This window comes from Rhinoraja longicauda, chromosome 41, assembly GCF_053455715.1.
Source record: "Rhinoraja longicauda isolate Sanriku21f chromosome 41, sRhiLon1.1, whole genome shotgun sequence".
NCBI classification, from domain to species: domain Eukaryota; kingdom Metazoa; phylum Chordata; class Chondrichthyes; order Rajiformes; family Arhynchobatidae; genus Rhinoraja; species Rhinoraja longicauda.
Genome location: NC_135993.1, coordinates 79902 through 103039, shown reverse-complemented (window position 1 = coordinate 103039; position 23138 = coordinate 79902). Strand labels below are relative to the sequence as shown.

Below are 23138 nucleotides of genomic sequence, written 5' to 3'. Positions count from 1 at the left end.
TCACAGAATGCTGGAGTAACTCAGTGGGTCAGGCAGCATCTGTGGAGAACATGGATAGGTGACATTTCACAGAGTGCTGGAGTAACTCAGCGGGTCAGGCAGCATCTGTGGAGAACATGGATAGGTGACGTCTGGGGTTGGAACTCTTCTTCAGACTGATTGCAGTTGGAGGGATTGTAGTTGTGGTTCTTGGTCGGATGTGTCTTCCCAAGGTGGTGGGTCAGCATCACCTGTAGTGGTGTTGGCTAACTCTGCTAACCGAGCTCTGGTCCGGTCCAACCCAACCCAGCAGAGTGCAGAAGGATCAGGGGGGGATGAATGAAAGGCCTGCAGAGCGTGGACGTGGAAACAATGCTTCCAGCCATGGGAGAGTCTAGAATCAGAGAGCGCAGCCTCAGAATAAAAGGACATATCTTTAGAATGGTGATGTGGAGGAATCTCTTTAGCCAGAGGGTGGTGAATCTGTGGAATTCATGGCCAGATTAATTTTTAAACAGGAGAATGATAGGTTCTTGATTAGTAAGAATGTCAAAGATTATGGGGAGAAGGCAGGAGAATGGGATTGTTAGGGGGAAATAGATCAGGCATGATTGAATGGCAGAGTAGACTCAATGGGCTGAATGGCCTCATTCTGCTCCTATGTCCTGTGGTCATCTGTAAGGTTTGCTCTGTTTTGGTTCTTTACTTGGTCATACAGCTGCCCACACAATGTCCAGACCCACTGTGTGAAGATAAGTACATTCCTCAGCCAGTTTCTATTCCCCACCCCTTTACAAGACTGATTAAAGACAGCCAGCGTTGCCAGAGTACAAAACACTAAAACTCGGTTTAGTCAACCATTTATAGAAGAGAATTATTGAATTCCTCAGCTCGAGGGGCCAATCATCGCTCTGAAGCAGCCAATAATTAAGCTCTTCCCCTTTCTTTCCTTGCTGCATTTTTTTCCATTTCAAATATTTATCCAATTTCCAATTAGACGACAGAGGACTGTGTTACTCAGACTGGAGGTCTGTGACCAGTGGCACTCCACATGCTGGGACCTCTGTACACATTAGAAATGACTTAGAAGAAAATGTAGATAGGTTGGTTAGTGAGTTTGCAGAGAACATAAAGATTGTTCGATTTCCAGACAGTGAGGAAGGCGGGTTATATATTCATTGCACATGTGTGAGAGAAACCGTAGATGGGGTTTAATCTGAGCAAGTGCCAGGTGTTCCACTTTGGGAGGTCGAATGTAAAGGGAAAAGTAGACAATTAATGACAGTCAATGGGTCTGAAGAAAGGTCTCGACCCAAAACGTCACCTATCCATGTTCTCCACAGATGCTGCCTGACCCGCTGAGTTACTCCAGCACTCTGTGAAACATCACCTATCCCTGTTCTCCACAGATGCTGCCTGACCCGCTGAGTTACTCCAGCACTCTGTGAAACGTCACCTATCCCTGTTCTCCACAGATGCTGCCTGACCCGCTGAGTTACTCCAGCTTTTTTTTTTTTGAAAACCAGCATCAGCAGTTCCTTGTTTCTACAATTTATGACACGACTCTTTAGTGTTGATGCAGAGAAGGGTTTTGGGGGCCATGACCATAAAGTGCCAACAGTAGGAGGTAGAGTGGTGAAGGAGGCATAAGGTACACTTGCCTTCATTGGTTGGAGCATTGAACGTAAAAGTCAAGATGTGGTCTTGCAGCTTTGCAAACCCTGTTTAGTATTGTGTGCAGTTCTGGTCAGCCCATTCCAGGGTGGAAGTGGAGGCTTTGGAGAGAGTTTACCTGGATGCTGCCTGGATTAGAAGATATTAGCCACAAGAGGTTGGCAGACTTGGTTTGTTTTCTCTGGAGTGTCACACATTGAGGAGACACGTGATCAAAGTAGATACAATTTGAGAAGCGTAGATGGGGTAGACAGTCAGAACCTTTGTCCCCAGGGTGGAAATGTCAAAGACTAGAGCGCACAGCTTTAAAATGAGAAAGGCAAAGTGTAAAGGAGATGTGGGGGGCAAGTGTTTTACACAGAGGGGGGTGGGGGCCTGGAACGCGCTGCCAGGGGTGGTGGTTGAGGCAGATACCATAGTGGCGTTTAAGAGGCATTTAGTTAGGCACATGGATATGCAGGGAATGGAGGGACATGGTCATTCGCATATCACTGTACATGTGACAATAAATAAAACCTTTGATATGGATCACATGCAGGCAGAGGAGATCGGTTTAATTTGGCATTGTGTTCGGCACGGACATTGTGGGCCGAAGGGCCTGTTCCTTTGCTGTGCTGTTCTACGCTCTGCGGTAGTTCCTGTTGAAACCTTCAACGGTGACCTCAGTGCCTCCCAGCGGCTTCAGATAAGCTCAGAACTGGTCCTGGATCATTCACCTCGCTGCGTGCCCTCTGTCCACTGGTGATTCTGCTTTCCCCAGTGTCGCTACTCAAACCATTCCACATTCTGAACACATCTGCTGAATCTCACACCCCTCTGCTCCGTGGAAGCAACAATCTCAGCAGGTAATTAAATAGTTTGGGGAATAAAGACAATTAACTCAGGCTGAGTGATGTCACGGGGGGAAATGAAAGGTTCCCATTCCAGCTAAAGATTGAAGGGTGGGAAATGGGACTGCGACGCTCCAGGCCCCCACCCCTGGGAGACACGCTCCAGGCCCCCACCCCACCCCTGGGAGACACGCTCCAGGCCCCACCCCACCCATGGGAGACACGCTCCAGGCCCCACCCCACCCATGGGAGACACGCTCCAGGCCCCACCCCACCCATGGGAGACACATTCCATGCCCCCACCCCACCTGGCAGTGCGTTCCATGCCCCCACCACCCATGGGAGACACGCTCCAGGCCCCACCCCACCCATGGGAGACACGTTCCAGGTCCCACCCCACCCATGGGAGACACGTTCCAGGCCCCACCCCCACCCATGGGAGACACGCTCCAGGCCCCACCACCCATGGGAGACATGTTCCATGCCCCCACCACCCATGGGAGACACGCTCCAGGCCCTCACCACCCATGAGAGACGTTCCATGCCCCCACCCCACCTGGCAGTGTGTTCCATGCCCCGACCACCCATGGGAGACACATTGGCCTCATTGGACACCCCAGAACCTTCTGAACTGGAGTCACCCTTGACCCCGAGGGATGGTTCGAGAAGTGACCGCAATTCTAAACGTCCTTCGTAGAAACAAGGAACTGCAGATGCTGGTTTTACAAAAAAAAGACACAATGTGCTGGAGTAACTCGGTGGCAGGCAGCATCTCTGGAGAACGGATAGGTGACGTTTTGGGACCCTTCTTCAGAACCTAAACATCACCTATCCATGTTCTCCAGAGATGCTGCCCGACCCGCTGAGTTACTCCAGCACTCTGTGAAACGTCACCTATCCATGTTCTCCCACAGATGCTGCCCGACCCGCTGAGTTACTCCGGCACTCTGTTGGGCTTTTTTTCTAAAGGTCCTTCCTTGGCCATGGACCTTTGGGTTCACTGGGAGATTGCAAGAACACGGTTTACAAACACCCCAACCTGATTCTCGATGCCACCTCAGTAAAGGACATGCGTAGAATGACCCTCTGGCCAATTTCCCAATGCTGACTGGTGCTGCAAGCCCCCGGCCCCACTCACTTGAAGCCAATGATCAAGGAGCCAGTGTTGCCGTGTCCTGTGAGCTCAGATACCCCCCTGCAAGGTGCAATCCCACCCACACCACAGAGAAGACGTTTTAAACAAAATGAACTGTCGGCGTTTGGTGAGAGCTTCTGAGGGCTTTGTTGACCTGCTGTTGTGAGAAAAATCAGGAATGCTGAAGGAGGTGGTATCCAGGAAATGTATCAGGGCCTCACTGGGGAAGGAGATTGCCTTATTAGTCGAGAATGTAGAATGAGTTTGATATCATAACATTTACAGCCTCTGCTATGCCAAGAATGTTCTGGCAAGCTTTGCGGTGGGAGTTTGCTGAGGCTCAGTTGGTGGCTGTGGGAACGAGCTGAGGAAAGTTCTAGCATTGTCGGGTTTCACGGGGACCGGTTGTGGGTCAGAACCAGCCGGGACGGGGGGCTCTGAGTGACACGTCAGACACGCGCTCCTGGGAACCCGCTCAGTGGGCTGGAGCTGACCGATCTACAGAAGCTACATTGCTATAGCGCCTCTCCCATCCTTCAGGCATTTCTCAGCCCATGATGTCGATGTACTGACCAGCCCCAGCCAAACCACACAGAGATGGGTCAGAGGGCAGGGATTCTGAAGAAGGGTCTCGACCCAAAACGTCACCTATCCATGTTCTCCACAGATGCTGCCTGACCCGCTGAGTTACTCCAGCACTTTGTGTCATTTTTGTAAACCTCCATCTGCAGTTCCCTGTGTCGATCCCTCACCACAATAACCCCAGACTCCATGACCTGCTCCCAGATCCCAACCTTCTCCCCCTGAAGCTGATCGCTCACCCGGCCCCCCGGCCTCTGTGACCCCACACTTACACCTGCGAACCCCCCTGCCTCTTTAACCCCATACATACCTCCAATCCTGCCCCTGAAGCTGATCTCTCTCCCCCCCCCCCCCCCCGGCCTCTGTGACCCCACACTTCCAACCCCCAGCCTCTTGAGTTCCTTGACTCCCCCGTGCCCTGAGATCCTGTACCCGGATAGGGAGTTCCCTTCCCCGAACCCCCCGTCGCCTGTCGCCCGTCCCATCCTCTCCAGCTCCAGGGGCACCCTGGTGAGCCGGTGCGGGACTGCCAGTAATACTGGGATGGTACTGCTCGTATTGGTTTAAGCTCCAGATATTCATCATTGCTCCAGTTGTGGGTCTGACCTCCGCCCCACCACACAGGGATGTGAGATGCCCCAGTTTCCCCGTTTAGTCTGGAGATACAGCACAGAATCAGGCCCTTCGGCCCACCGAGTCCATGCCGACCACCCATTCACAGTAGTCCTGTGTTATCCCACTATCCACTCCCTGCACACTAGGGGCGATTAACCCACAAACCCGCACGCCTTTGGGTTGTGGGAGGAAACCGGAGCACCCGGAGGAAACCCACGGTTACAGGGAGAACGTGCAAACTCCACACAGACAGCAGCAGAGGTCAGGATTGAACCCGGGGCTCTGGTGTGGAGAGGCAGCGGTCCTACCCGCCGCGCCGCGGCTGTTTGTGTTGATCTGTAACCTGTGTCACACAGGTTGACCTGCGCCCAGCTGCCCAATCAGGTACTGGAGAGCATCAGCATCATCGACACGCCAGGGATCCTGTCTGGAGCCAAACAGCGGGTGAGCAGAGGTAAGGACAACCTGGGACCCCCGCCCACCCCACCCCCCGCCCCCCACCCACCCCCCCCCGCCCACCCCACCCCACCCACCCCACCCCGCTACCCCCCCCCCGCCCCACCCCCCCACCGCCCACCCCACCCCCCGCCCACACCCACCCCACCCCCCCGCCCACCCCCCCGCCCACCCCACCCCCCCGCCCACCCCCCCGCCCACCCCACCCCACCCCCCCACCCCGCTACCCCCCCGCCCACCCCACCCCACCCCGCTACCCCCCCCCGCCTACCCCCCACCGCCCACCCCACCCCCCGCCCACACCCACCCCACCCCCCACCGCCCACCCCGCCCACACCCACCCCACCCCCCGCCCACCCCCACGCCCCACCCCACCCACCCCCCCACCGCCCACCCCCACCCCCCGCCCACACCCACCCCACCCACCCCCCAGCCCACCCCACCCCACCCACCCCACCCCGCTACCCCCCGCCACCCCCCACCGCCCACCCACCCCCCGCCCACACCACCCACCCCCGCCCACACCCCACCCCGCCCACCCCCCCGCCCACCTCCCACCCCCCCGCCCACCCTACCCACCCCCCCCACCGCCCTACCCCCCCCCCCCGCCCACCCACCCCCACCCCGCTACCCCCCCCCGCCTACCCCCCACCGCCCACCCCACCCCCCGCCCACCCCACCCCCCCCCCCCCCACCCCGCTACCCCCCCCCGCCCACCCACCCCACCCCGCTACCCCCCCCCGCCTACCCCCCCACCCCACCCCACTACCCCCCAGGCTGCCCCCCGCCCACAGCGGGTGCGCAGAGGTAAGGACAAGCTGGGACCCCACCCACCCCACCCCGTTACCCCCCCCGCCTACCCCACTACCCCCCAGGCTGCCCCCCCGCTCACAGCGGGTGCGCAGAGGTAAGGACAAGCTGGGACCCCCGCCCACCCCTCCACCTATTTTCTATGTTTCTAAATGGTGTGATAGTCCCTGCCTCATCATCTACCTCCTGTGCAGTTGGTTTCACACACCCACCCACCACCCTCCATCTCTCAGATCCACAAAGGGAGTATTCTGGAGAGATGTTTTCTTGCAGGCAGCTGATCTTGTGATGCATCTTCTGGCTCAGGAAGGCAGTTAATCTCATAAACAGAATCACAAGCGCATCGAAAATAAAAATATTCATGCAAGTAGTGGAACAGATCCACTATTGATTAATCAGGAACTCTTTTCACAAGAACATAGACGTTAGGAGCAGGAAGAGGCCAATCGGCCCTTTGTTCATGACATAGGAGCAGAATTAGGCCATTCGGCCCCATCAAGTCTGCCCTGTCAGTCTCTCTACCCCATCCTCCTCCTCCTCCCTGTAACCTGCCCACGTTCAGCAGGTTCACTTGTCACCACTTTCCCCACATCCCGCCATTCTCTTAAAACTGTTCGATATCCGTGGCTACTTCATGACCCCCTAAGTACAAACATCTCACGCTCATTCTGAGATGGTGTCTGTTTCTGGATGCCTCAGTCAGATTGCCCCCTTCCCCTCCCCCCCCATCAGTGCGGCCCCTGTCAGAGCATGGACCCCCTGTCAGAGTGCCCCCCCTGTCAGAGTGCCCCCCCCTGTCAGAGTGCCCTCCCCCCCCATCAGTGCGGCCCCTGTCAGAGTGCCCCCTCCCCCCCCCCATCAGTGAGGCCCCTGTCAGAGTGCCCCCTCCCCCCCCCCATCAGTGCGGCCCCTGTCAGAGTGCCCCCCTCCCCCCCCCGTCAGTGCGGGCCCCTGTCAGAGTGCCCCCTCCCCCCCCATCAGTGCGACCCCTGTCAGAGTGCCTCTCCCCCCCCGTCAGTGCGGCCCCTGTCAGAGCATGGACCCCCTGTCAGAGTGCCCCCTCCCCTCCCCCCCCCATCAGTGCGGCCCCTGTCAGAGTGCCCCCCCTGTCGGATTGCGGCCCCCATCAGTGGGGCCCCTGTCAGAGCATGCACCCCCTGCCCTGCCAAACCCGGGACGATTGCTGTGGGTTTCACTGTCGTCGCCACTCGTTCCTCTAAACCCTAGAGACACGGCCTATCTTGTTCCTTCAATTGCCCACTTCCCTGGGCTGCTGAATTTACCAACATGCGTTTACACAGCGCATTTACACAGTGCGTTTGCACACTGCATTTACACACCGCGAATCTCTATTGTGCAAATGTTACTATACAGTGCAATGTCACAATGTGAGTATAATCTCTCGCTGTACAGTGCACAGCCCCACTGTACAGTGCAGGCCTCACCCTACAGTGCACGGCCTCACCCTACAGTGCACGGCCCCACTGTACAGGGCACAGCCCCACTGTACAGTGCACGGCCCCACTGTACAGTGCACGGCCCCACTGTACAGTGCACTGCCCCACTGTACAGTGCACGGCCTCACCCTACAGTGCACAGCCCCACTGTACAGTGCACGGCCCCACTGTACAGTGCACGGCCCCACTGTACAGTGCACGGCCCCACCGTACAGTGCACGGCCCCACTGTACAGTGCACGGCCCCACTGTACAGTGCACGGCCTCACCCTACAGTGCACGGCCCCACTGTACAGTGCATGGCCCCACTGTACAGTGCACGGCCCCACTGTACAGTGCACGACCTCACCCTACAGTGCACGGCCCCACTGTACAGTGCATGGCCCCACTGTACAGTGCAACAGCCCCACCGTACATTGCATGGCCCCACTGTACAGTGCAAGGCCCCACTGTAGAGTGCACGGCCCCACTGTACATGCACGGCCCCACCGTACAGTGCAAGGCTCCACTGTACAGTGCATGGCCCCACTGTACAGTGCATGGCCCCACTGTACAGTGCAAGGCCCCACTGTAGAGTGCACAGCCCCACTGTACATGCACAGCCCCACCTTACAGTGCACGGCCCCACCGTACAGTGCACAGCCCCACTGTACAGTGCACGGCCCCACTGTACATGCATGGCCCCACTGTACAGTGCAAGGCCCCACTGTAGAGTGCACAGCCCCACTGTACAGTGCAAGGCCCCACTGTACAGTGCACAGCCCCACCGTACAGTGCACAGCCCCACTGTACAGTGCAAGGCCCCACCGTACAGTGCATGGCCCCACTGTACAGTGCACGCCCCCCACCGTACATGCACGGCCCCACCGTACAGTGCACAGCCCCACCGTACAGTGCACAGCCCCACCGTACAGTGCATGGCCCCACTGTACAGTGCAAGGCCCACCGTACAGTGCAAGGCCCCACTGTACAGTGCACAGCCCCACCGTACAGTGCAAGGCACCACCATACAGTGCATGGCCCCACTGTACAGTGCACGGCCCCACCGTACATGCACGGCCCCACTGTACAGTGCATGGCCCCACCGTACAGTGCATGGCCCCACTGTACAGTGCACGACCCCACTGTACAGTGCACGGCCCCACTGTACTGTGCAAGGCCCCACTCCACGGCTCCACTCCACACGGGGTCCATTCCCGAGAGCCGGCCCCACGCAACATGAGCCGCCTTTCCCAGATGGCCAGCGTGCCGCTCCGTGATGCGGAGAGGTGCGTCTTGTACAGGCTGCTCCTGCACACTCTCCACTTCCTCACCATCATCTTCCGCCCGGACACGCCCTGGCGGTCCATGTTACCACCTGACGGTGGGAGCGGTCCCCAGTGGAGGTCTCTCTATAAGGTGGTCATCCCCCTTTACATCGGGGGACCTGGGGTGGAGAGTGTTGCATAAGGCTATAGCCTGTAACAGGTACTTGAGCCGGTTCACGGTCTCGTCTGCCGCCTGTCACTTCTGCGGTGAGGAGGAGACCGTGTACCGTTTGTATACAGAGTGCGTGAGGTTACAGCCCCTGTTCCAGTATCTGAAGGGGCTGCTCCTCAAGTTTTGGCTCCATTTTAGGCCCACGCTCCTGATTTCTGGGCACCCGGTACAGAGGGGGGAGGGTATCTCTATCGGTCTGCTCCTGGGCCTGGCCAAGATGGCCACTCGTGGGTCCAGGCAGCGGGTAGTCGACGGCCACACAGAGGTTGGGTGCCCGCCCCTGTTCCGGGGTTACGTCCGTGCCCGCGTGCCCCTGGAGAGGGATCACGCACACGCGGTATCCACGGGGACTCTGGGGGGCCTTCCGTGACCGCTGGTCACCGCGGGAGGTCGAATGTATTCTTGACAAAGTTGGCGGGATTTTAATTTGATATTTGTTGTGTTTTGTACACTGCCGATACAGGCGGCTTTTGATTTGATCACATTACCACTTTGTATGTTTGTCTTGTTTTTGGAATAAAGTATTTGTAATAATAAAAAAAATTAAAAACTGTACAGTGCATGACCCCACTATACAGTGCATGACCCCACTATACAGTGCAATGCTCCACTGTACAGTGCGTGACCCCCACTATACAGTGCATGACCCCACTATACAGTGCATGACCCCACTATACAGTGCATGACCCCACTATACAGTGCAATGCTCCACTGTACAGTGCGTGACCCCACTATACAGTGCATGACCCCACTGTACAGTGCATGAACCCACTGTACAGTGCATGACCCCACTGTACAGTGCATAACCCGTCGTACCGTGCACCGCTCCACTGTACAGTGCACGACCCCACTATACAGTGCACGACCCCACTGTACAGTGCACGACCCCACTGTACAGTGCACGACCCCACTGTACAGTGCACGGTCCCACTAACGTATTGTACTGGGCCACATGAGTGTGAACCCCGCTGTGTGAAAGGGGGAGGGTGGTTCTGCCAGAGACACTGAGTGGGTCGTTGTCGAGTAGGGCAGGGCCCTGAGTCTGTGTTGAGTTTGGTGTTACAGCACCAGCTTGGTCTTTGTTCAGGGCATCCTGTGCACAAGATAAACAACGGAAAAGCCTTTGTTGGATCGCAGCGCAGGTCTAGGCTGGTGTTTGTGTTGTTGCTGCTCTGCCTGGCTGTGTTTAACCTCGTCTGTCGCTCAGTGTTCAGGGAGTGAATAATGCTGCTCGTTCCAGGTCCCGTCTCGATCCAGAGACCAGATCTATGATCTCTACAGTCACAGCCGTGCCCCCTTACTGGCCCAGACTTGCGGCAGGAATTCACGGCATGAGGCTGTGTGTCTTGTGAAGGCAAAGCTCAACACGCCTGAGTGGAGACAGGGGAGGCATCTCGTCGGCAGTGGAGGAGGGGGGGAGGAATGAGGAGAGGCATCTCACTGTGGAGGGGGGGGGGGGGGAGGAGAGGCATCTCCCTGGGTGGGGGAGGAGAGGCATCTCACTGTGGAGGAGGGGGAATGAGGAGAGGCATCTCACTGTGGAGGGGGGGGGGAGGAGAGGCATCTCCCTGGGTGGGGGGAGGAGAGGCATCTCACTGTGGAGGAGGGGGAATGAGGAGAGGCATCTCACTGTGGAGGGGGGGGGAGGAGAGGCATCTCCCTGGGTGGGGGGAGGAGAGGCATCTCACTGTGGAGGAGGGGGAATGAGGAGAGGCATCTCACTGTGGAGGGGGGGGGGAGGAGAGGCATCTCCCTGGGTGGGGGGAGGAGAGGCATCTCACTGTGGAGGGGGGGGGAATGAGGAGAGGCATCTCACTGTGGAGGGGGGGGGGAATGAAGAGAGGCATCTCCCTGGGGGGGGAGGGGGGGGAATGAGGAGTGGCATCTCCCGGGGGGGGGGGGTGGGGTGGGGGGGAATGAGGAGAGGCATCTTGCTGGCGGGGGGGGGGGGGAGGAGAGGCATCTCACTGGGGGGGGGAGGGGGGGGGAAATGAGTGAGGATCTGCCTCAATGGTCCCCCGGAGACCAGAGCCTCTGACCCGGACCCTTCCTCATCAGGGGGGCATTCCCCCTCTAATGCCGCAGTTGGGAACGAGGGCAACTTGGACAGTTGTGCAGAGAATGGAGGGTGTGGGCCACGCTCAGCCAGATAGGACGTTCAGCTGTGGTGTGTTGGCAGCTTTCATTGTAAATTCATTACAACGTACTTCATTGTAAAGCACGTTGGCCTGGTGGCCAGCAGCATGAAAGGTGCATTGGAGAGGGTGTGTAGAGGAGGCTGGTGAGGGGGGAGGAGTAGAGATGGGAACCTGCCCCACCAGCGATGGGGCAACAGATAAATCTTCACCTGATTTATGACCATCTGAGTGAAACACTTCTGGCTTCCGCTGCTTCCAACTCATGGACTTTACGAGGCACAGATTTACTCCTTCCTCCTCCTGCTGCCAATGGTCTGCAGGCATCTCCTAAAACAGAGGACAGGCAGCTCAGGAACTGGCCCTTCGGCCCAGCATGGCCCTTCGGCCCAGCATGGCCCTGCTGTCCACATTCCCATCTGTCTGCTTGTGACCCATCCCATCTAAAGGTCATGAAGGCGAGGTGAAGAAGATTGATGAAACATTCAATGAGAAACTGGGGTGAGAATAGAACCCCTTCTGCAGTCGTGTACGTACGGATCTGTGGGAGATGGACATGTACGTACGGATCTGTGGGAGATGTACATGTACGTAGGTATCTGTGGGAGATGGACATGTACGTGTACGCATGGATCTGTGGGACATGTACATGTACGTACGGATCTGTGGGAGATGGACATGTACGCACGGATCTGTGGGAGATAGACATGTACATGTAAGCACGGATCTGTGGGAGATGGACATGTACGTGTACGCACGGATCTGTGGGACATGTACATGTAAGCACGGATCTGTGGGAGATGGACATGTACGTGTACGTAGGTATCTGTGGGAGATGTACATGTACGCACGGATCTGTGGGAGATGGACATGATAAAACTCCATTTTAGTTTGGAGATACAGCACTGAATCCGGCCGTGCTGACCATCGATCCCCCGTTCACACTAGTTCTACATTATCCCACTCCACTCCCTCACACTCGGGGCACTTACAGGTCGCATTACAGAGGGACAATTAACCCACAAACCCGCAAGTCTTTGGGATGGGGGAGGAACCTGGAGAAAATCCACTCTGTCACAGGGAGAACGTGCAAACTCCGTACAGACAGCAGCCTAGGTCAGGATCGATCCCGGGTCTCTGGCGCTGTGAGGCAGCGGCTCCACCCGCTGCACCACTGCCGTCTGGGAATACTTCTCGGGTGTGTTTACTCTGAGGAAGGTGGTGGAAGCTGGAGACCAGGGAATGGCGCAGTGATATCCTGACGCAGATCCTTGCAACAATAAAGGAAGTGCTGGCTGTCTTCAGACTAAATCATTACAGGAAATGAACAGTGATTATTGGAGCAGGGCCACGAGAGGAGATGCTACAGTCGAGTCACTGGTCAAGTGTATTCTGGGACAATGTGGCAACTCGGGAAGAACCTCCACAGATGCTGCCTGACCCGCTGAGTTACTCCAGCACTCTGTGAAACGTCACCTATCCATGTTCTCCACAGATGCTGCCTGACCCGCTGAGTTACTCCAGCACTCTGTGTCTTTAGATGTAAACTCGCATCTGCTGGTTCCTTGTTTCCACATGAGCCATTAAACACCACAATCTACAATTAAACTGAACTACATGGACTTGTTTTTTTGTTAATTGTTTTTTTGCTGCACTATTAATGTTTGTTTGTTATTTTTTACAGAACTATTTTGTTGTTTATGGTCAAGGGTGGGGTCAGGGCCGGGGGTCGAGGGTGGGGTGGGGTCGGGGGTCAAGTGCTGGGCCGTGTGAGGGACCGCTCTGCGGGAGAGATGAGCTCACCACCAGCTCACCATCAGCCTCACCACCAGCTCACCACCACCACGCTCACCATCAGCTCACCACCAGCTCACCACCACCACCTCACCATCAGCTCACCACCAGCTCACCATCAGCTCACCACCAGCTTACCATCAGCTCACCATCAGCTCACCACACACTCTGACCCACATGTAGTGAACACACACTGACCCACATGTCTTAGCTACACGAGTCCCATCTGCCCGCGTTTGGCCATTATCCCCTGAACCTGTCCTATCCACGCCCCCTGTCTGAATGTTTCTTAAACGTTGGGCTTGTGGTTCCAGGCCCCCACTCACCCCCTCTGTGTAAACCAACCTGCTCCACACATCTGCTTTGGAGTTTGCCCCTCTCACATTAAAGTTCAGCTCTCCTGTCGTTGACATTTCCACCCTGGGAAGGTTGTGACTGTCTACCCTGTCGGTGCCTCCCATGGTTTAGAGCGGTGGGGTTGGTAGCAGAGGGTACAAGAGCCTGAACCTCTTCTGCATTGCAGGCTACGACTTCCCGGCCGTTCTGCAGTGGTTTGCCGAGCGAGTAGACCGCATCATCCTCCTGTTCGACGCCCACAAGCTGGAGATCTCCGATGAGTTCTCAGAGGCCATCCGGGCTCTGAAGGGCAACGAGGACAAGATCAGGGTGGTGCTGAACAAGGCCGACCAGGTGGACACCCAGCAGCTGATGCGGGTGTATGGGGCCCTCATGTGGTCCCTGGGGAAGGTCATCAACACTCCCGAGGTTCTCCGCGTCTACATCGGCTCCTTCTGGTCCGAGCCGCTGCTCATCTCCAGCAACCGGAAGCTGTTTGAGCTGGAGGAGCAGGACCTCTTCCAGGATCTGCAGAACCTGCCCAGGAACGCTGCCCTGCGGAAGCTCAACGACCTGGTGAAGAGAGCAAGGCTCGTGAGGGTGAGTAGAAGGGGGACGGGGAGGGTGGGGGGGACGGGGGGAGGGGGACCGGGGGCGGGGGACAAGGCTTGGGATAGTTGGAGGTTTGGGTTAGGCCTTGCCTGGAGTCGGCCCCTGCTCTCGATCTCCGTGGGCACGTGGGCACGTGGGAGTTGTGGGCTTTTGTCCCAGGCTGCCGTGTGAGTGTGTCAGGGCGAGTGTGTCGGGGCGAGTGTGTCAGGGCGAGTGTGTCGGGGCCCCTGAGACCGCTCCAGCCGTGCAGCAGAGATGCACCCTGTCTCCCTCTGCCACGTGTAACACTCACCCCTCCCGCTCTGAAGTCATTTAATTCCCTCAGCGCCCACCCCTCCCCCACCTGCCCCTCCCCCACCCGCCCCTCCCCCACCCTCCCCTCCCCCACCCGCCCCTCCCCCGCCCTACCCCCCACCCGCCCCTCCCCCACCCGCCCCTCCCCCACCCTCCCCTCCCCCACCCGCCCCTCCCCCACCCCCCACCCACCCTCCCCCACCCCCCCACCCTCCCCTCCCCCACCTGCCCCTCCCCTCCCCCACCCGCCCCTCCCTTCCATTCAATGTCGGCTGGTCCCCGTGACCCCGAACAACGGGGCCCCCAAGTCCCCGGGAAGAGTTTACCAAGTGTTATTGGCCGTGACACACCCTGACACACACCTTCACACTCACCCTGACACACACACACCCGGACACACTCACCCTGATACACACTTCCTCACACTCACCCTGATACGCTCACACTGACACACTCACTCCGACACACTCACCCTAGCACACTCACCCTAGCACACTCACCCTGGCACACTCACGCTGACACTCACCCTGACACACTCACAGACACACACTCTCACACCTACCCTGATACACACACACCCTGACACACTGGCACACTCATCCTCACACAACTACACAGTCACCCTGACACACACATGCCTTGACATACACCCTGACACACACACACACCCTGACACACTCACACTGACACACACCAGAGTTACTCCAGCATTTTGGTACTTTCTTTGGTACACGCCAGCATCTGCAGTTGCTTGTTATTACAGGGACCATATTGTCCTGTTCACACAATGAAGTGATCTACACATTACTGACCCTTTCATGGCCTGTGTGTTTATCTTTACCACGGGCTGTGAACAGAACGATCTGTAGCCAGGATTCTCCAGGAGCCAACACTAACATATCTCGGTCCTGATAAGGATATGTTTATTTGTGTTGAGCATTAGGATCTGTCTCTGTATCTGTCACAGTGCCATTCCAAGCTCCTGGGATGATCTCCGCAGAGATACCACTCCTGCTTATTTCACTTGACTTTGCTATCAATGGTGTCAGGGAATCAGGGTTGAAATTTGGCACTTCTTGGTGTTTTCCATGTCTGACCCACCCCAGTATCAGTGTAGATACCTGACCCACACAGTATCAGTGTAGATGTCTGACCCACCTCAGTATCAGTGTAGATGCCTGACCCACCCCAGTGTATCGTGCAGGCAGAGGAGATGAGGTGAACCTGGGATCGTGTTCAGCACAGACATTGTGGGCCGAAGGGCCTGTTCCTGTACGGCAGAGTTTGTGTTAACTGTCGTGTGTGCACAGCAGCTGGGAGAATCATTTCCAGGAGTGTTTGTCGGACTGGGACAGGGTCCCCCACCCTCTGTTCTATTCATAGCTCGTGGTCTCAGGGCAGGCGGGACGGGACGGGACAGGACAGGGGGACGGGACTACTCTGTGCTACCGACCGACCGCACACACACATCACTGAACATTCGTGCCCTTTCTTCCTCCGCGCTTGCATCCTGTGAGAATCAGGGGCTGGGTGTGGCTGGTTAAAGCATTAGCTGGTGCAGGAAACTCAGTCACTGCAGGCCCAATGTTACTTTCCACATCCACTGATGAGGCGCTCAGAAATACCGGGCAAATCTAGCGTTCCTGTGTTCCTTGGGACTCGGTGTCAGCCCTGCTATGGTTACGCACAACGATGGAGCACATCAGCCCACAACGTCTATATCCAACGATACCAGGATAAACAAATCCTCCTCTGTCTGTATGTGTCACTGTCGGCTGCATCCAGGCCAGGCTCTCTGTGTAACCCCCACACAGTGTGGAGCATGGAGCGGGAAACCGGCGGAACCCACGCCGTCACAGGGAGAACGTGCAAACTCCGTACAGACAGCATCCATAGTCAGGATTGAACCCGGGTCTCTGGTGCCGTGAGGCAGCAGCTCTACCCGCTGCACCACCTCAAGCCTCAGACGTAACATGACATGGAAACGGGAGAAGTTTATTTGTAAAATAAATAAACTGTTTCCTCACGCTCTCCAACCTTTAAAGGTTATAATGTAATCATAAATTATTTGTCAGGTTAGGTATTTAAGATCTTCCTTGCCAGCACGTTGATGGATTAATCTGTATCGAGTGTGGGCTTCGTCCAGTTTCTGTTTAGCAACAAAAGATTTCCATCCTCAGTGATGTCTCACAGTACAATACCTTCCTTCTTGACTTTGTGCCGATACCCTCCCCTGTCTCCCCCCTCTCCCCTGTCTCCCCCTCTCCCCTGTCTCCCCCTCTCCCCTGTCTCCCCCTCTCCCCTGTCTCCCCCTCTCCCCTGTCTCCCCCCTCTCCCCTGTCTCCCCCTCTCCCCTGTCTCCCCCCCTCCCCTGTCTCCCCCTCTCCCCTCTCCCCCTGTCTCCCCCTCTCCCCGTCTCCCCGTCTCCCCCCGTCTCCCCCTCTCCCCTGTCTCCCCTGTCTCCCCCTCTCCCCTGTCTCCCCCTCTCCCCTGTCTCCCCCTCTCCCCTGTCTCCCCCGTCTCCCCCTCTCCCCTGTCTCCCCTGTCTCCCCCTCTCCCCTGTCTCCCCCTCTCCCCTGTCTCCCCTGTCTCCCCCTCTCCCCTGTCTCCCCTGTCTCCCCCTCTCCCCCTGTCTCCCCCTCTCCCCTGTCTCCCCCTCCCCTCTCCCGTCTCCCCCTCTCCCCGTCTCCCCCTCTCCCCTGTCTCCCCCCTCTCCCCTCTCCCCGTCTCTCCTGTCTCCCCCTCTCCCCTGTCTCCCCTCCTGCATTGTTACATTCCTCCCTCTGGCTTCCTATCCATGTTCTCCACAGATGCTGCCTGACCCACTGAGTTACTCCAGCACTCTGTGTCTATCTTCACTGTTCTGTGCTTGCTCACATTGTCCTGTTATTTCTCTGACGTTGGGGCAGTGCCGTGCTGGGTTGTGGAATGTCCTGCTAAGCTCTGCGTTGACTCCCGCGACACTCTTCCCCTCCGCTGGGCGAGCTGTGTGGACCATTCAACGTCAGGCTGTACCCAGGCTCTGTATAACTCAACCCTTTCCAAATGCTCCAGTCCCCATGGCAACGTTACCCAGCCCGCAAACACCAGCCAGTTGCGGTTTAATGTTGACGCTGGGTTCCACCTGCAGCGACTGCAGACCCTGCGGTCTCTTGTATCGGTGCCAGCGACATCATCCAGGGCGAGTTCAGACTTCCCTTCGAGAGAGACTGTGTTAACCCATCGCCTACTCTCGTTAGTGCTTCACTGCAGAGTGCTGTAAATAAGGATCGGTCCTGAGCCAGAAAACACAGAGTGCTGGAGTAACTCAGCGGGTCAGGCAGCATCTGTGGAGAACATGGATAGGTGACGTTTCACAGAGTGCTGGAGTAACTCAGCGGGTCAGGCAGCATCTGTGGAGAACATGGATAGGTGACGTTTCACAGAGTGCTGGAGTAACTCAGCGGGTCAGGCAGCATCTGTGGAGAACTTGGATAGGTAACATGGTAACCATGAGCTTGCATCTCCCCGATTACATAGGAGGCCACTCAGCCTATCAAGTCTCTGCCAGCCCTTGGATCAACTCCATCAGTCCCATTCACAAACTAATTCTCCCCTGACCCATTCTCCCTCCCAGCACCCACCCACCCAGCACCCTCCCTCCGGATGCTCCGGTTTCCTCCCACATCCCAAACATCTGCAAGCAAGTTGGTTATTTGTAAATTTACTTTGATGGTATTTATGTATAGTATTACTTGAGTAGATTGGGTAGCGTGCAAAACAAAAGTTTTCATTGTACACGTGACAATAATAAACCTGAAAGCTAAACTTAACACTTCCCCTGAGTGTGTGTATACGCTGTAGAACCGAGGGAGTGAGTCTCTGATAATGCTGGCGGCCTTTATGAGGCAGCACCTCCTGTAGATCCCTGACCCACTGGGACGTGTGATGGACCGGGCTGTGTGGGGTGGGGAGGTCAGTACCCCGTGATGGACCTTCATGTTGGGGAGGTCAGTACATGTGATGGACTGGGCAGTGTGGGGTGGGGAGGTCAGTATGTGTGATGGACCGGGCAGTGTGGGGTGGGGGGGTCCAGTACCCGTGACGGACTGGGCAGTGTGGGGTGGGGAGGTCAGTACCCGTGATGGACTGGGCAGTGTGGGGTGGGGGGGTCCAGTACCCGTGATGGACTGGGCAGTGTGGGGTGGGGAGGTCAGTATGTGTGATGGACCTTCGATGGTGGGGAGGTCACTACCCGTGATGGACTGGGCAGTGTCCACCACTCTCTGTAATCTCCTTTGTTGCTGGGCGTTTGAGTTGCTGACCCAGGCGGTGAAGCAAGCGGTCAGTGTGCCCTTCACCGGACACCTGTAGAGGGTGGAGAGGGTATTTGTCGACACACCAAGCCTCCCCAAGTTCTCTGAAAGTAGAGGCTTTGATGGGCTTTCTTATTGACTGCATCAATGTGCTGGGTCCAGAGCAGATGCTTAGAGAGATGTGGTTGCTGACTCTGCACCACCTACCCGGCGATAACGACTCTGCACCACCTACCCGGCCTCTGCACCACCTACCCGACTCTGCACCACCTACCCGGCGATAACGACAGCTTTGTGGATCCTCAACTTCCCTCTTCTCAAGTCAACAGTCAACTCCTTGGTTTTGCTCAAAGATACTAGAGGAACAAGATAGACCACTTGACCCTAAAAACCGTAGTGTGTCACGCGCCATTTTAGTCGGCAGAAACTTGCAGAAACATTTAAAAAGGAAAATAACCAAAATCTGTGAATTGACAGATGAGATATATTCTGCATGTTAATGGTATCATCACACACACTGTTCCCACAAACACTGATTACACTGCGAGAGGCAGAGCGAGCGGCGGGGTTTGCTTACTAAAATGTCAGACATTACGCTCCTTTGCGTACTACACTTCAGTATAGGCAATTTAGACGGAGTGGTTGATCTTGCTCCTCTGGTACCTTTGGTTTTACTGCTGTTGGGGGCACGGTTGTTCATTCGGTCGCGACGATCGAATCTCCCTCCTCTCTCAGACCCATTGACCACCAATGACTCTGTGACTCACCTGTGTCTCCCTGTCCCCAGGTTCACGCCTACATCATGAGCTACCTCAAGAAGGAAATGCCCTCGGTGTTTGGCAAGGAGAACAAGAAGAAGCACCTGATCTCAAAATTGGACAGATCTTTGCCAAGATTCAATTGGAGCATCACATCTCTCCCGGAGACTTTCCAGACTGCAACAAAATGCAGGTGAGTGCAGAGCGGCCTCAGGCAGTGCAGCGGGGTAGAGTTGCTGCCTCACAGCGCCGATGACCCAGGTTCAATCCTGACCTCGGGGGCTGTCCGTGTGGAGTTTGCATGTTCTCCCTGTGACCGCGTGGGTTTTCTCTGGGGCTCCTGTTTCCTCCCACATCTCAAAGGCGTGCAGGTTAATTGGCCCTCTGTAAATTGCCCCGAGTGTGCAGGGAGTGGATGGAAAGTGGGAGAACGTGGAACTAGTGAGGATGGGTGATGGATTGATACCCGCTGTGCCACTGTGTTACCCACAAGCGAGGGTGGGTGTGAGGTGGGAGAGGCTGTTTACTGTCAGGGACAGGTTCATGTTGGAGCTTCTGTATTGGGACAGCCCTGTCCCCTGTGTACTGGTGGTGTGGTGAGGGGTCGGTGTAGGACTGACAACCTGTGTCCTTCCAGGAGCAGCTTATGGTCCACGATTTCACCAAGTTCCCAGCCCTGAAGCCCAAGATGCTGGAGGCACTGGACGACATGTTGACGTACGAGATCGCCAAGCTGATGCCCCTTGTGCGGCAGGAGGAGCTGGAGATGCCGGAGCAGATGGTGCACGGCGGAGCCTTTGATGGAACGTCCAATGGGCCGTTCATCGAGGGGATGTGTGACGGAGCGTACGAGGTTGGCGAGGATGACGAGTGGGTTGTCACCAAGGACAAGCCGAAGTACGATGAGATCTTCTACAATCTGTCGCCCACTGACGGCAAGATCAATGGTGTGAAGGCCAAGAACTGATGATCACCACCAAGCTGCCCAACTCCGTCCTGGGGAAGATCTGGAAGCTCTCGGACGTGGACAAGGATGGCATGCTGGACGACGAGGAGTTTGCTCTGGCCAGCCACCTCATCGAGGTCAAGTTGGACGGCCATGGGCTACCCAGTGAGCTGCCGGGTTACCTGGTGCCCCCCTCCAAGAGGAGGCAGGTGGGATCGGCAGAGTAATGTCATGAGGAATCGCGGCTCTGCTGTGCCATGGGGGGCCGCGGACTCTTGCCCGGGGGAAGGGGGCGAGGGGGGAGAGGGCTGGGCCTTGGCGGTTGGCAAATGACCCCTCTAGTTTATGTTGGATTGGTGCTGACCCATGATCGTGGCGTCCACCCCTCCAACCGTCGATTGGAGACTGGTGCAGGGGATAACTCTGCCTTTCACCACCTCCACCCTCCCAAGACCACCTCAGCTCAGCAAAGCTTCCCCTGCCATCTCTGGCACCAATAGTCTTCCATGAATTTCCAAATGATTCCAATCTTCAGGAGCCGTTCTGAAGGCCTTGAACAGATCAGGCCTCAGCTCCCAAACCAAGGTATTGTCCAGCCTAGCCTTCAGTGAACCAGTAACTGGACGGTCCATCACCAGACCAGGATCATAAACCGTGATCCTCACTCAGAGGGAGGTCACCTAACCTCCCCTTCCATCCTCATCTCCCCTCCCCTCATCTTCCCTTCCTTCCCTCCCCTCATGTCCCCTCGCTTCATCTCCCCTTCCCACCCTTCCCCTCGCCTCATCTCATCTCTCCTCCCCTCCCCTTGTCTCCCCTCGTCTCGGCTCCACTGCCTCATCTATTTTTGGAGCAGACCATGATTACATGTTGACGCAAGACCAGAATACCGCTGGAAATGGAAAAGGCACAAAGTGCCGGAGTAACTCAGCGGGTCAGGCAGCATCTGTGGAGAACATGGATAGGTGACGTTTCACAGAGTGCTGGAGTATCTCAGCGGGTCAGGCAGCATCTGTGGAGAACATGGATAGGTGACGTTTCACAGAGTGCTGGAGTAACTCAGCGGGTCAGGCAGCATCTGTGGAGAACATGGATAGGTGATGTGTCAGATCACGATCCTTCGGTGAAACGTCACCTATCCATGTTCTCCAACGATGCTGCCTGACCCGCTGAGTTACTCCAGCACTCTGTCCCTTTGTGTGTAACCAGTATCTGCAGTTCCTGGTTTCTACATAGAAATGGAAAATGTTGTGAACGATGACAGCAGCTGGCCAGAGCAGACATTCTGTCACAACTCTCTGATGGAGGACCATCAGCCTGAGATGTTGCCCTTGTTTCTCTCTCCACAAATGCTGCCTGACCTGCTGAGTATCACCAACATTTTCTGTTTTTATTAACTGTTTAATAATTAAGTTCACTGCCAAGGCTTGTATTGTCTTCTTCTTCCTTTGCTGAAGACTCGGTAGCTTGGCCCTCGCTTGTAGTTCCACCCTGAAGCCATGGGTCTGTACCTTCATGCACCTTATCTCCACTGCTTTGATAGAGTATATTCTTACCAAGTTTCCAGCCTTAAAGTGCCAGAATACCTGTATGTTACTGTGTACAAAAACACTTTATGGAATTTCATGCAGTTGAACTTAATTTCATGTCTGTCTTTCTTCTGCTTGTCTGTCTCTCTGGGGACTAAGAGGTCACACATCTGGCTTTGTGTCAGACAATCAGGAATCCAGCTGTTTGGACCTCACCACAGAGGTTAATGTAGGACCCTAGGACCCCTTCACACCTCAAATTCAAAGTGCAAGTTGGTAAAACATCCCCTCTGTGGCTGATGCAGATAGTGCTCTCACTCCCCCTCCCCTCACCCCCCCTCCCCTCCCCCTCCCCTCACTGCCCTCCCCTCCCCCTCCCCTCACTGCCCCTCCCCTCCCCTCACTCCCCCTACTCCCCCTCCCTCACTGCCCCTCCCCTCACTCCCCCTCGCCTCACTCCCTCCCCTCACTCCCCCTCCCCTCACTTCCCCTCCCCTCCTTCCCCCCTTCCCTCACTCCCCCTCCCCTCCCTCCCCCTCCCCTCACTCCCTCCTCTCACTCCCCCTCCCCTCACTGCCCCTCCCTCACTCCCTCACTCCCCCTCGCCTCACTCCCTCCCTCCCCTCACTTCCCCCTTGCCTCACTCCCCCTCCCCTCACTCCCTCTCCTCACTCCCCCTCGCCTCACTCCCCCTTGCCTCACTCCCCCTCCCCTCACTCCCCCTCCCCTCCCCTCACTCCCCCTCCCCTCACTCCCCCTCGCCTCACTCCCCCTCCCCTCCCTGCCCCTCCCCTCACTCCCCCTCCCCTCCCTCTCCCCTCATGCTCCCTCCCCTCTCGTTCTCTCTGCCTTCCTGTATTTAGGTCCCTCACGTCTGTAGGACACCGCTGGGTTACCCATGGTAAAAGGGAGAATGACGATGCTGAGAACTATATTCTACATTCCGTATCTTCCCCTTTGTTCTACCACTTGCACATGCGTTTGACCTGATTGTATTTATGTGTATTATATATGATCTGATGGAATAGCATGCAAAGCAAGCTTTTCACTGTACCTCGCTCGGTACAAGTGACAATAATAATCTGAACCTTCGTTGAGAAGCAGCAAGATGTGGTGAAGCAGTTCACGTAGCGGGAAGTCGGCTTTGTCTTGTCACCAAGCAACAGTTTATATTTCCCTCACTGTTCACAGGCTGATGGATATTGTGGCTCTGTGCTGACTTTATAAAGTTTATTATTTGTTCTGCTGGATGATTTTATTTCCGTGTACGACCTGTCTTGCCTCATTCAGATTTTGAAATAAAGCAAGCTGTGCCCAGCAGCTTTGTGTCACTCTTGTTTGTCCCCTCCTTGTTCCTCCATCCTGCCGACACTGACCGCACTTCCCCCAAATGCCTGATGTTTCTCTGTCACAGCTTCAGAAT

At 56.3% G+C, this 23138-nt stretch overlaps 1 protein-coding gene across 1 annotated transcript in view; it reads left to right on the top strand.

Moving 5' to 3' along the window:
- LOC144611762 (EH domain-containing protein 2-like) overlaps positions 1-22220 on the top strand; it is a 23584-nt gene extending 1364 nt beyond the window's left edge. Inside the window, 6 exon segments of the mRNA XM_078431010.1 lie at positions 5172-5269; positions 13469-13881; positions 19270-19360; positions 19363-19433; positions 19878-20202; positions 20205-22220. Of these exon segments, the coding sequence (XP_078287136.1) occupies positions 5172-5269; positions 13469-13881; positions 19270-19360; positions 19363-19433; positions 19878-20202; positions 20205-20413 (1207 nt within the window). The 3' untranslated portion in view covers positions 20414-22220.
- Positions 22221-23138: the final 918 nt, after the last annotated feature.